The sequence below is a fragment of the Bos mutus genome, chromosome 7, assembly GCF_027580195.1.
Source record: "Bos mutus isolate GX-2022 chromosome 7, NWIPB_WYAK_1.1, whole genome shotgun sequence".
Lineage (NCBI taxonomy): Eukaryota > Metazoa > Chordata > Mammalia > Artiodactyla > Bovidae > Bos > Bos mutus.
This window is the reverse complement of record NC_091623.1, coordinates 44,787,879-44,800,331: the sequence shown is the minus strand read 5'-3', so window position 1 is coordinate 44,800,331 and position 12,453 is coordinate 44,787,879. Positions and strand designations below refer to the sequence as shown.

Sequence of the window (12,453 nt, the reverse complement as noted above, 5' to 3'; positions counted from 1 at the left end):
CCCAGATTCCTTGACGTCCCGCGTGCCGAAGCTGCTGGGTCTGACCCTCCTTCTTCCTCTGTCTCCCCGCCTCCACCGTCACTTGTCCTTCCCTTGGATGTGGCGGACCCACGTTTCCACTCTGCCACTAGCCTCCTCTCAGAGACATTTGGCTTTATCCCTTCCAGACTTGTCACGCTCAAGGTCTGTTCTTCAAATTAGAGGTCAGGGACAAGGAGACTGGGCAGCAGAAAACCCAGTCCCACAAATAACTCAGAGATGTGCTTTGGCGGACAAAGAGGAGCGAGCCATGACTTTTTGTTGTCAAAGCAGGGAGAGGGAGGGACTTCCCTGGTGGTCCAGTGGTAAAGAATCTGACTTCCAGTGCAGGGGGTGCGGGTTCGATCCCCGGTCGGGGAACTGAGATCCCACAGGCCGAGGGGCAACTAAGGCCAGGTGCCACAGCTAGAGAGTCCGCGCACAGCCTGAGATCCCGCGTGAGACACCTGAGGCCCGACACAGCCAAACGCGTGAATACGTATTCCGTAAACACTAGAAAAGCAGGGAAAGGGAGACCCTGCACCCCCTTTGGGTTGTGCTCTGAAATGACGTCAGCCTCTGGCAGCCCCAGCCGGTCCTGGGGATCGGTCTCTCCACTCCTGTCTCCCCGACCCCCCAGGGGTCACCTCGAGTCCACCGCTCCCCTCGAGTCCTACAGCCACCCCCGTGCCCAGGCTGCCGCCGCCTTGCCCTGGGCCACAGCTTGAGTCCCTGCCCCAGCTCCACTGCTTCCTCGTGTCAGCCTCAGGCCGCACTCTCCCCTCCCCCTCTGTCTCCTTTAGTTCTCTGCCTTGCAGGTAGATGTGACATTCACCTGGTTGAAAATAAGACAGAGACGCCTCCTACCCCCCACCCCCACCCCCTTTCCCCCACAGGCACAGTCCGTCAGCTCCCGCGAGGCCTCGCACAAAGGTCTTGTGTGTGTTTAAGGAGAGAGATCTGTGCCTGTTCTTGCCTTCCTGTGTGCACAAGTGCTGGTGTGCCTCGCACGTGCATGCTCTGCCGCGTGCCTTGTTCTTTTTGCTCTATAGCTCGGCCGCAGGGTGCAGTGCCCCTCAGGGCGCGTTGTGCTAAAAGTCCAGCCAGCTCCGCTTGGAAATTTACATCGCTTTCAGATTTTGCCATCATAGACAGTGCACATATTCACACTCGCCCTTCCACCTCTAGGATCCTTCCCCTGGAAGTCTTAACAGTGAAGTCCGAGGACACCTGCACTGGCTGTCTTGGAGCCAAGCTCCTCCTACCTGGAGGAGCTTTAGCGGTTGGGAACCATCATGTCCTGCTCCCTGTGTTCAGCCAACTGCAGGGGTTTCTGGCTGCAGAAGCCAATGGCATCTGTGGCGTGGCATGTGACCTCGGGTGCTCTCAGCCTGCTCTCCTTTGATCCAGGTGGAGCACGGCATCCTCTTCTCTTACAGGTCCTCTGTGGCCCCCTCTTCTCTTCACCTTCCTGGCTTTTTTCCTGGCTGCCACCTGCTCATCCTTTGGGTCCACGTGCTTCCCTGGGCTCTTCCCCCCTCATGCAGCATTGGTCTGGTCTCCCCACGCCCCTGAGACCCTGACCGACAGCACCCAAGCTGTCCATTCATTTCTGCTCATTTATGTCTGACTAACGCCTCTTCCCTCCCCGCTCATGACCACCAGTCACTGAAGTGCTCCTCTTGCCAGGAACCCAGCCCCTCTGCTGGTGCCTGGCCTCTCTTAGGACGTCAGTAAATACTTCCTGAGGGCCTTAGTGAGAGACCGAACTGGAGCCACTGCACCGGGATGTGTGCATTGTTTGCTGTGGTATGTGTCGTTCTGTAGGCCATCTTTCTATTTTTTGAAATAATTTTTATTATTTTTTGGCCATACTGCACAGCATGCAGGATCTTCTGTTCCCCAACCAGGGATTGAACCCTGGCTCCCTGCAGTGGAAGCTTGGCGTCCCAGCCACTGGACCCCCAGGGAGGCCGTCTTGGGGGCTCCGGCCTCGGCTGTGACAGTTAGCTTGGACGTGTCCCCATTTTAACGAGTCTTGGGTAAATTCATGTGACCCTTCCCTAGGAATTACAAAATGATTTAGACCGGGAAACAAGTAGTTTGCAAGAGCTGGAAGCTCAAAAACAGGATGCCCAAGACCGCCTGGATGAAATGGACCAGCAGAAGGCCAAGCTCCGAGACATGCTGAGTGACGTCAGGCAGAAGTGCCAGGATGAGACCCAGATGGTGAGTCATCATCTCCCTATGCCCCAGGCCCAGCAGGAGGAGAATGCTTTTTGGGAACTTCCCTGAGCTCACCATGACCTTGAATCAAGGCTAAGACATCCTACTGGTTTAGTAGAGTTGTTGAACGGATCATTTGAGAAAGTGTCCAAGCATCTATGGCCTGACCTCCATCTTAGCCGCCTTGTCAGACATATAAGTGTGAATCTATGTGTGGACACACCACCCTGGCCCATGGACACAGCATGCCCATCTCACCTCCCCCGGGTGTCTTTGCTGCTTGTCACAAAGCAGGGAGGCTGTGACCTCAGCAGATCTCTGAGATGAGGGGATGTTCAGCCTCAAGGGACAGACAGATTGCTGATGCCTCTCCCACATGTGGGGAGGAGTCCCTGTAAGGAAGCCAGGCATCCACTTTTTGGGCTGGTATCTCCCTCCCTGGGTCAGCTCATCTCAAGAAACACGAACCAGAATTCTTCCTCGAAGTCGCATTTCATCTCATTTCAGATTTCCTCGTTGAAGACGCAGATCCAGTCTCAGGAATCTGACCTCAAGTCCCAGGAAGACGACCTGAACCGGGCCAAGTCTGAGCTGAACCGACTGCAGCAGGAGGAGACTCAGCTGGAACAGAGCATCCAGGCTGGGAAAGTTCAACTGGAAACTATCATCAAGTCCCTAAAATCCACTCAAGATGAAATCAACCAGGTATCTCCAAGGGGGTGGGGTGGGGCAGGGCCTGCCACCCCTGGCTGGGGCTGGGGGTGGGAGTGGGATGCGGCTTCTGGGGTCTCCTGCCAAGCAGGGGGGTGCCACAAGCACAGCAGTTACGGAGGTGTGTGCGACCGCGGTCCCAGGTGTCTGCGCTGCAGTAGGTGTCTCCGTGGCTCCTGCCCACCTCATCCACATTAGGTTCTCTCCTTGGGAGGCTTTGTTCAGCCTGAAGGTGAAGTGCTGAGAACCCCCAGCATATGTTCCCCCGTCATGTTGACTTTGGTCTTGTGGGGTCCGCTTTGCCTCACCAGCCTTCTGCTTCCCTGCTGGAGCGGGTGCGGGCTGACTGAGCGCAGGACGTTAACTGGTTTGAAGAGAGTCTAGGTTCAGGACCTGTCTCAGCAGCCTGGGTCCTTGCACACGCAAGAGGACAGAGTCCAGGATGCTTTCTGTCCCGGTGCAGCTCAAAGGCGGCACAGCGAGGAGGCCCCGCCCCCTCAGGAGCTCCGCCCTCCCTGGCCCTCTCTGGGGAGAAGGCCCCAAGGCCTGTGGCCGCTGCCCTGCGTGGAACGGCCAGAGGCCTCCTTGCTGGCCCTTGGATGTCCCACCTACACACTGAAGGTTATGTTTGACCTTGGCAATATCAGAATGCACATCTGTGCTTCCTTTTTTGACTGAATTGATCTCTTGGCTCTTTTTGCCAGTTTACAGGCAAAAGTTGATTACAAACTCAAACCTCTTTTGGGGTTTGGTGCTTTTTGGGGCTTCCCTAGTGGCTCAGATGGTAAAGAATCTGCCTACCATATGGGAGACCTGAGTTTGATCACTGGGTGGGAAGATCCCCTGGAGAAGGCAATGGCTACCGTAACTCCAGTATTCTTGCCTGAAAAATTCCATGGACAGTGGAGCCTGGTGAGCTACATACAGTCCATGGGGTCACAGAGTCGGACACGACTGAGCAGCTAACACTGACAGTGTGCTTTACTGTTAGTTAATATCTGTAGAGTCTTCTCCCACTCAGCCTTGTTGTTGTTGTTCAGTCGCTCAGTGTCTGACTCTTTGTGGCCCGTGGACTGCAGCGCTCCAGGTTCTTCTTTCCTTCACCATCTCCTGGAGTTTGCTCAAACTCATGTCCGTTGAGTTGATGATGCCATCCAACCACTTCATCCTCTGTTGCCCCCTTCTCCTCCTGGCTTCGATCTTTCCGAGCCGAAGGGTCTTTTCCAGTGAGTCAGTTCTTATTAGCATCAGGTGGCCAAAGCAGTGGAGCTTGAGCATCAGTCCTCCAGCCTTTATAAAACAGCAGCCAAGACATAAATGTATGTTAGTGATAATAATAATGATATTAAACATGATAGCTACTACTTACTAAGGCCACCCTGCCAGACAGTGCGAGAGGGCTCTTACTCATCAATTCCATTTTTGAGAAGAGGAAACAGGTGAGGTCACCAGTGTGCAGGAGACAGTTAAGATAAAGCCGGGTCTGTCTGCCTCCACAGATCACCGTCCTTTCCCTGGCCTCGCATGCCTTCTCCAGGAACAAGGAGGAGCAAATGGGGCAATAAAAATCCCGCAAAGTGAAATGGCTGCTGAACACCACTCTGAATAAATAGTGAATCTGGGTTTTGTCCCATTTCAGTTCATTCCAAATCAGCAAACGTGTATTTGAACACTTGCCTCTCTTGGGGACCGGGGATACAAAGAGGCCGCCTGAGGGCAGCCAGAAGGGGGTCTCCCCTCTCTCTCTCTCTCTCTCTCTCTCTCTCTCTCTCGGTCTCTCTTTCTCCCTCTCGGTTTATGAGCAGCCTCAAGTCTTGTAAACTTGGCTCTGTAGACAGGTAATTCACTTATCTGCGTGAATCATCTGGGGCGGGATGCCCTGAGAGATAAATGCGTTGCCTGATGCATTCCGCCTGAACCCTCCTCCACGCCAACCATGTCTTCCTTGTCCAGGCCAGAAGCAGGCTCTCCCAGCTGCACGAGAGCCACCGGGAAGCCCAGCGCGGCCTGGAGCAGCACGATGAGATGCTGGACGGGGCCCCCGGCGTCAGCCTGAGCAGCCTAGCAGACCTGAGCACGGGCGTCTCCCTGACAGAGAGGGGAGGTTTTGGAGCCATGGTAAAGGTTGAATAAGTGTTTCCCAGTCCTGGGATTGGGTCCCATGTTGGGCCCAGAGAAGGCCCTTCCTGCTGGATCCAGCCCTCGCCAGCCTTAATCCTATCCAAGTGCAGGGTGTTGCTCATTTTTTGCAGCTGCTCTGCCTCTTCCCCACCAGCCCTGCAGCCCGGCATCCTCCGGGACAAAGCCGAGGATAGGCCTGGATCCTTTGTGAAACCAGTTTGTGAAGACCTCCATCTCTGTGGGCTAGTGCCTCCCATTGGGAGGGCTTCCCTAAAATGGGATCAATTCTCACACATTGTGAAACCCCACATTCTCCTCATTGGGAAGATGGAAAAGTGTGTGTGTGTGTCCATGTTTCTACAAGGAGCATCTTGAAGAATCACAGGTGGAGATAAAGAGCAATAGGAATGGCAATCAGCCCTCCCGGGGTGTTGCTGCATCACCCACGAATTGGTCCGTCTCCTGAAATGTTGGTCACATTTGAAATGTCAGCACTTGGGTTCACACCGCAGGACCCTGGTGGTCCTGGTGGGGGGCTGCTGGCTTCCAGACAGTGTTACTTAGTCGCCTGTTGTGGCTGGAGTTCACTGCCGTGGCCCTGAGTCCTGGCGTGTGCGGTTTCTGGCTCACTCGGACTAATGAGGGCGTCTCTGTGCTGCTGCGGGAGCCAGGGGGACACAGCTGGTCTCTAGTTCCCTTGTGCGCTGCCCCAAAGCCTTTGGCCGCACGCCCTGCACTGCCGTCTCTCTCTTCCAGGCTCCTGCTCTTGGCCTTGTTCGCTTTGTGGAGTCCTTCCCCTCCTCGTAACTGTTCAGCCTCTCTCTCTCTCTTTATGTGAGACTCTGGGCCTTTCTCGACATGTCTGTTTTCTCAGTGGCCAAGTGCTCTGTCCCTAGGATTTACGGGAAAGCTTATGCCTAATTCTCCAGAGCGCTGAGAAGATGCTCTTGGTGTTCTCATCTGTCTCCCATCTCTGGCCCTCACCTCCTCCCTCTGCCCTTCACACATTCCTCTCCACTTGGAAGTGGCAAAACAAGGGATTTCCGTATCCGCTCCAGGGCCGGTTTAGGCAGCTTCATCGTCTGAATAGACTGTGAACGGTCCTCTTTCATGCACCGCCTGAGGCGGAATTTCCTGCTTGACCGTCTGTCTGCCTCAGCGTGTGTTCCAGCCTCATAGCCTTGCTCTTACTTGTGCCGTCTGTCCAGGTACCCTCACAGCTCTTGGCTTGCCCGTTCCGTCTTAGTTCATGGGACAGCTCACTCTTAAATTCTGTCGCGCAGGCTTTGATAAGATGGGTTTCCTTGGATAAAAAGTTGGCAGGGAAGTGTCATTTGGAAAATAGGGATTCTCCCCACCCTTGCCGGCATCCCCCCAGATTTTTTTGCCTTTATTTTTATTCATCTCATTACAGATGTTTACATGATGGTCAATCATCTTGAAACGTTGACGTCACATGTGTTACATAGAAACCCACAACCACTGTTTGGAAGAAAAACTATATCTTGTTGCACAAATACAATCTTTAAAGCACTCACTTTTTGGTTTGTTTCCATTTCTTAATAAACACTGTGAAGAGGGCTTTTGTTCACTCCTGGACATTTCAAGACTGTTCCCAAGGAGAGGGAGGTCTCTTAGTTCTCTTCGGAGGGGATGAAAGTAAGGGGCTTAATTTCCTGAGAACCAGTGTAACCAAAGAGGTGTGTCTAGAGCGTTCTAAGTCTGGACGGTTTTACTGAAGTCACTGGGTTTCTGTTAGGCCCACGTGACTTGACTTTGTCCAAGATGGCAGGGATCTGAAAGCCGTGTTTATTCCTGTGTCTCATCTGCTGATAAGGGTACTGGCTTCTCATCCTTGGAGTCGGTGCTCAGCCAGCCTGTCTGCTAGAGAGGAGCAGAATTCAGCTTCACCACAGACTCATCACGGAGGCCGGGCTGGCCTGTCACATTCAGCCCCTGGCCTACTGGAGCCGCTTTTACTGACTCTTCAGAGCCGATGACTGAATAGCAATTTTGTAAACCTAAGCTCCACCTTTGGTAACTGGACATCAGCCACAGTGGGGTAGTGGCACCATGGGAATTGGCAGTGGCTATCAGGCAGAGCTTTTATTTTCTCTTGAGAGTGTTGATTGCACCGGCACACCACCGCCCAGCCCCTGTCTAAAGGCGAGGAGCGTCGCAGAATGCCACCTTGATGCCCTTTCGGAGTTGTCACGTCTGTTTCCTGAGACGTGCAGAACTTAAGACTGGTCAGGGAGCTCCTTGTTCATGATGCTTGCTCTCTGCCGCGAGCTTGGCCACGACACTTGAATCTCCCAGGTGGGCGGATGGCTCCGTGCTCCTCAGTAGGTGGTCAGCAGATGGTGGAGTTGATGGCGTCTTTGTGCCAGGGCAAATCTAGCTTTCTGCTCTGAACCTGAAATGGAATCCGTAAATGGTAAATGGTTACCCTAACCACGTGAATCCTGCCGGGGTCGTCTTAGGCTTCTCCTTTGAAGGGGAGGGAGCGGCTACTACCTCAGGCCAAGCAGTCGCTCCTGAGAGAGAGATGGCAGACCTGCCTTTCAGTTAGGGGGACTGCAGCCGGAGCACCCAGGAATCAGTGTCTTCTCTGCCATCGTCCACTGTTACTTGTCAAGTCTTCCAAGTGGCAATTGAAAACATTAAAAAAAAAAAGTACCAATTAGCAGTGGTACGTCACTGCTAATTAAAAACCAAATAGAAGCTTCCATTCTATTTAGTTTTCCAAGTTGTCGTTCTCAGTTCACTACTTTATCCAGGTCGCTCACCATCTCTGTTTCTTCTTCTGGAACAAACATGTTCCTTTCCCCAGGGCTGCAGGGTGTTGATTTTCCCTGCTGGCCGCCTGGCTTCCGTAGGTTAGGACTCCTCCAGCATGTTGGTCTGTTTCAGACCCCCACTGGGTGCTTGCTGGCATGGGCATCTCATGGTAGTTGGCACCACAGCATCCTTACTGAGTCTGTGTGTCGCAGACATGGGCGCCGCGCTTGGGGACATCGGCACTCAATTGCCCAAGACCTGGCTTGGCTTATCCACCTCGGGAAGCCCTGTGGTTGGAGGCCCTAGGTAATCTTTCTCAGGTAAGGAAAACCGTTCCACGTCCGTCAGAGGGCAGGGGTGTTTGGTCCATTCCTCGGGAGCCTGGGGCTTCTGTTGCCCTGGTACCTCTGAGACACATCCCGCTCCCTGGAGTCACCCAGCCTAGTCAGGAACCTCCCGTGGGCACCTCTGACGTCACTGCCCTGTGTTTTCATGGAAGCCCCGGCTCTCTCATCACCTGGTCTCGGTCAGTTGGAATAATGGCTGAATTCGCCAGCCCCAAGCATGCTGACACATTTGCCAGATTCAAGGAGGATGTTGTGCTTTTTAATGTCATAGTGAAACCTTTGTGTTTTCACTGAGGGTGTGTCTTTCTGAACCAAAATATCTCAGTATTTCTAAACCAAGTGCACTGTTTTCCCGCATATATTGTGAGGTCCGTCCCCAACCCCTTTCAGGTAATTTTTCCACTATAAAAACTTGCTCTTCAAAAGCAAGTCCCCCCCATCCACCGCTGATTTAAATATGCTGTTTGTTTCTACAAATAAGCACTTTTTAAAGAAAAAATGCAAAGTGCTGTGTATGCTCTAGTAGTTCTAACTGTATAAGCACGCACTTCCTCTCTGGATGTAAATAGCCATCGTGCCTCTTGGTGTGGAAACAGGCATTTTTAAAAATGCGCACATAGGCACACGCTCTCTGAAAAGCTGCTTGAGGGAGGTGCACCTTTGAACCAGGAGGCTTTGAGCTGCAGTCGTTGGAGGGACTTGTTACATTTTCTTTCTGACATTTCCAAAAATAGGACTTTTTTTCTGACACAGTGATATATTAAAAAATATTTTTAATTATGGTAAAAGACACATAACGTAAAGTTTACCATCATAACCATCTTTCATTATACAGTTCAGTCGCGTTAACTGTGTTCATGTTGTACAGCCAAGCTCTAGAACTTCTTCATACCATTAAGCACTGCTCCCCATCCTCCTGACCGCCTACTGTTCTGCTTTCTGTGTCTCTGAATCTGATGGCTCTAGGGACTTCGTGGAAGTAGAATCCCACAGTGTTTGTCTTCCGGTGACTGGCTTCTTTCTCTTAGCCTGATGTCTTCAGGCTTCATCCGTGTTGCGTGTGTCAGAATTTCCTTTCTTCTAAAGGCTGAGTGACACCCCATCGTATGGACATGCCACACTTTGCCTGTTCATTCATTCATCACTGGATGCCTGGGTTGCTTCCACCGAACGATTTTTAAATAGACTTTCACTTTAGAAGACTTAAGGAAAAGTTGCAAAGATAGTGCAGAGGGTTCCTGTATAACCCACAGCCAGCTTACCCTGTTATTAATGTCTTGTACATTTATCACAATGAATGGACTGTTGTTGACGTTATTAACTAAAATCCGTCTTCTCTGTTTTTTTTTTTTTTTATAAAAACTACTCTCATCAGGGTCACATCACTTAAGAGGGGAAAATACACCGGTTAGGTATAGAATTCTGTGCTTGGCTTTAAATCTGAAATAATGAAATCCCTGTCCTGTCTCTTCGCAAAATTACAGGACGATCCTTTCAAAAATAAAGCCTTGTTATTTAGCAACAACGCCCAAGAATTGCATCCGGATCCCTTTCAAGCAGAAGACCCCTTCAAATCAGACCCATTTAAAGGAGCCGATCCCTTCAAAGGTACCTCATTTGGCGCCCACTTTGTCACTGCAAGGCTGTTTGTTTTGTGCCCCTCTGGGTTGTCTCGTGACTGGCGGCACCCTCTGACGTGCGGGGAGGAAAGAAATTCTTGGAACCTAACTGGCCTCTTGAATCTCTCAGTTCCCCTGGGTGATTGAAGAGCTGTGGTGTTGCATGGGGGAGGGAAGAGCTCCAAGCTCACTGTGACACGCCCACGTTCACGGGTAACTGGCTTGGCCCTGAGACTGCATCCACCTTGCAGGACTAAGATAAGTAGGCATAGCAGTGATTATGGAGCCCCTAGTAAACAGCGGATCCCCACATGCACAGGCTCTAAGGCCTTCCCACAGCGAGTTCACCCAGAGCCACACGGGTCAGGAATAACTAAGAATTCTAGAAACAAGATTTCCTAAGTTTTCTTTTTTTTTTTTGCAGAGCAAAACTATTTCCAAGAAGGCTATCTGTATTTTCCTGAGAAAAATGCCAGGGCAGGGAGAGGGCAGTGGGAGTGCCTTTCCAGTTAGAGACTTGGAGTAGAAGCACCCGAGTTCTGAGAGATGACTCGGGCAGCTGCCGAGGCTCAGGTGTCCCAGGAGGCTGAGGAGGGGGCCGCTCTGGGGGCTCAGGTTCTTGGAACCCCAGGGGGGTGGGTGATGGGGAGGGGAGGGGTGAGCCATGAGCAGGGCATAGAAAGAGAGTGAATTCAGGCTGGTCCTGTGTTTACCCACCGTTGGGCCCACGTTGAGTAGCCCGAGTTCTTTCTGCTTCATCTTCATCATCTTTGCCGTGATGAACTCCCTCAGCCACTGGCCACCCTTGCTTTCCCACTTTGCCCTGCCCAGGTCATTTCTACCACAGAGCTGAATGGTTCTCTCTTCTCTAATCCAGGTGACCCATTCCAGAGTGACCCCTTTGCCGAGCAACAGACGGCTTCAACAGGTAAAAAAAAAAAACAAAAAAAACAACCTTCGTTACTTAAAAGAAATGTTCTGTGAACTGGTCCTCAGAATATTCCCATTCCTAGATAACTAACGAGAACCTACTGTATAGCACAGGGAACTTTGCTCCGTGCTCTGTGATGACCTAAATGGGAAGGAAATCCAAAACAGAGGCAATATATGTGTAGATAGATCTGATTTATTTTGCTCTACACCAGAAACCAACACAACATTGGAAAGCAATTATTTTGTTGTTGTTGTTGAGTGGCTGAGTTGTGTCTGACTCGTCATGACCCCATGGACTATAGCCCACCAGGCTCCTCTGTCCGTAGAATTTCCCAGGTAAGCATACCGGAGTGGGTTGCTGTGCCCTCCTCCAATAAAAACTTAAAAAGAAGAGTATTCCCATTCCTAGTTCAGCTTGAGGGAAATGGAGAAACACCTTGCCGCCTCCTGTGCTAGGCGAGCTTCTGAAGGAAGCTCCGTTGTGCCTCCCTTTCTCAGTCTGGTGCCCCTTCCTGCTGGTCGCACAGCACAATGAGAACGAGAGCCAGAACGCCAGCCCCTGGTGCTTGACGACTGTGCAGACTCCCGGTCGCTTGTGCCTGCTGTGCCCGCTGTGCCACCATCAAGGTGTCCTGTGTGGTGCCCACGCTCAGTGGCACTTCTGCTCGATACTCGGGGTGGCGGTGCAGTGAGCAGGGAAGGACAGCATCACTTTGCACCAAAGCCCAGCATCTTGGGCTTCCCCGGTGGCTCAGTGGTAAAGAATCCACCTGCCGATGCAGGAGACACAGGTTCAGTCACTGCCTCGGGAGGACCCCAGACGCCTGGAAGCAGCTAGCCCTGTGCACCACAGCTTCTGAACCCATGTGCCCCAGAGCCTGTGCTCTGCAACAAGAGAAGCCCCCGCAGTGAGAAGCCTGGCACCACAGCCAGAGGGCAGCCCCCACTCCCTGCAGCTAGAGAAAAGCCCGAGCGGCAGCAGAGACCTAGCACAGCCAAAAATAAACGGAAGGTTTTTTTTTAAATACTTAAAAAAAAATTGGTACACATCATAGAGAAAAGAAAGAAAGGCCAGTGTTTTGTTTCTTCTGGGTGGTGGGGGCTCCCCTCCTGGTCGCCAGGCCCGCGCCCCACGTGAACACACTCTGGGCATGGCAGTGTTGGCATCGTGCTGCCTGTTTATTTCCTTTTCCCTTGCTGTTTATCTGTTTCTCTTGAGGTAGGATTCATGTAACACAAGCCTGACAAATGTGCATAGTACAGGTTAACCGTCTTAAAGTGCACATGCCACTGGCCTGTGGTCAGTTCGCCGTGCTGTGCACTTACCACCTCCATGTAGTTCCAGAACGTCTCCGTCACCCTGAAAGGAGACCGCGTCTGCCAGTGCCCTCCACTCAGCCCCTGGCAGCCGCCAGTCTGCTTTCTGTCCTTCTGGACTTTCGCACATTGTTTGTTCCTACTGATTTTGTTGAGAGGTGTAATGAACACGCCACAGAACTCGCCCATTTTGAGTGTAGAATCGGATGCGTTTCAACCTGTGTGTAGCCAGATGAGAGAGCAACTGTCTGCATTGTCCCTAAAGGCCCCCTCCTGCTCCTCCACCCCTGTGCCACCAGATCTCTGGCAGCCACTAACTGGCTTTCTGCCACTATGGTTTTTCCATTTTCTAGAATTTCACATAAGTGGTGTCAGTCAGT

General features: G+C 52.0%; 1 protein-coding gene across 6 annotated transcripts in view; it reads left to right on the top strand.

The window, feature by feature from the left end:
• EPS15L1 (epidermal growth factor receptor pathway substrate 15 like 1) overlaps window positions 1–12,453 on the top strand; it is a 106,183-nt gene that overhangs the window by 58,400 nt on the left and 35,330 nt on the right. For all 6 annotated transcript variants that reach the window (XM_070373245.1, XM_070373247.1, XM_070373246.1 and 3 more), the window contains 5 exons: window positions 2,086–2,247; window positions 2,752–2,949; window positions 4,909–5,073; window positions 9,689–9,812; window positions 10,701–10,751. In XM_070373245.1, the coding sequence (XP_070229346.1) occupies window positions 2,086–2,247; window positions 2,752–2,949; window positions 4,909–5,073; window positions 9,689–9,812; window positions 10,701–10,751 (700 nt within the window). The remainder of the gene's footprint in view (window positions 1–2,085; window positions 2,248–2,751; window positions 2,950–4,908; window positions 5,074–9,688; window positions 9,813–10,700; window positions 10,752–12,453) is intronic.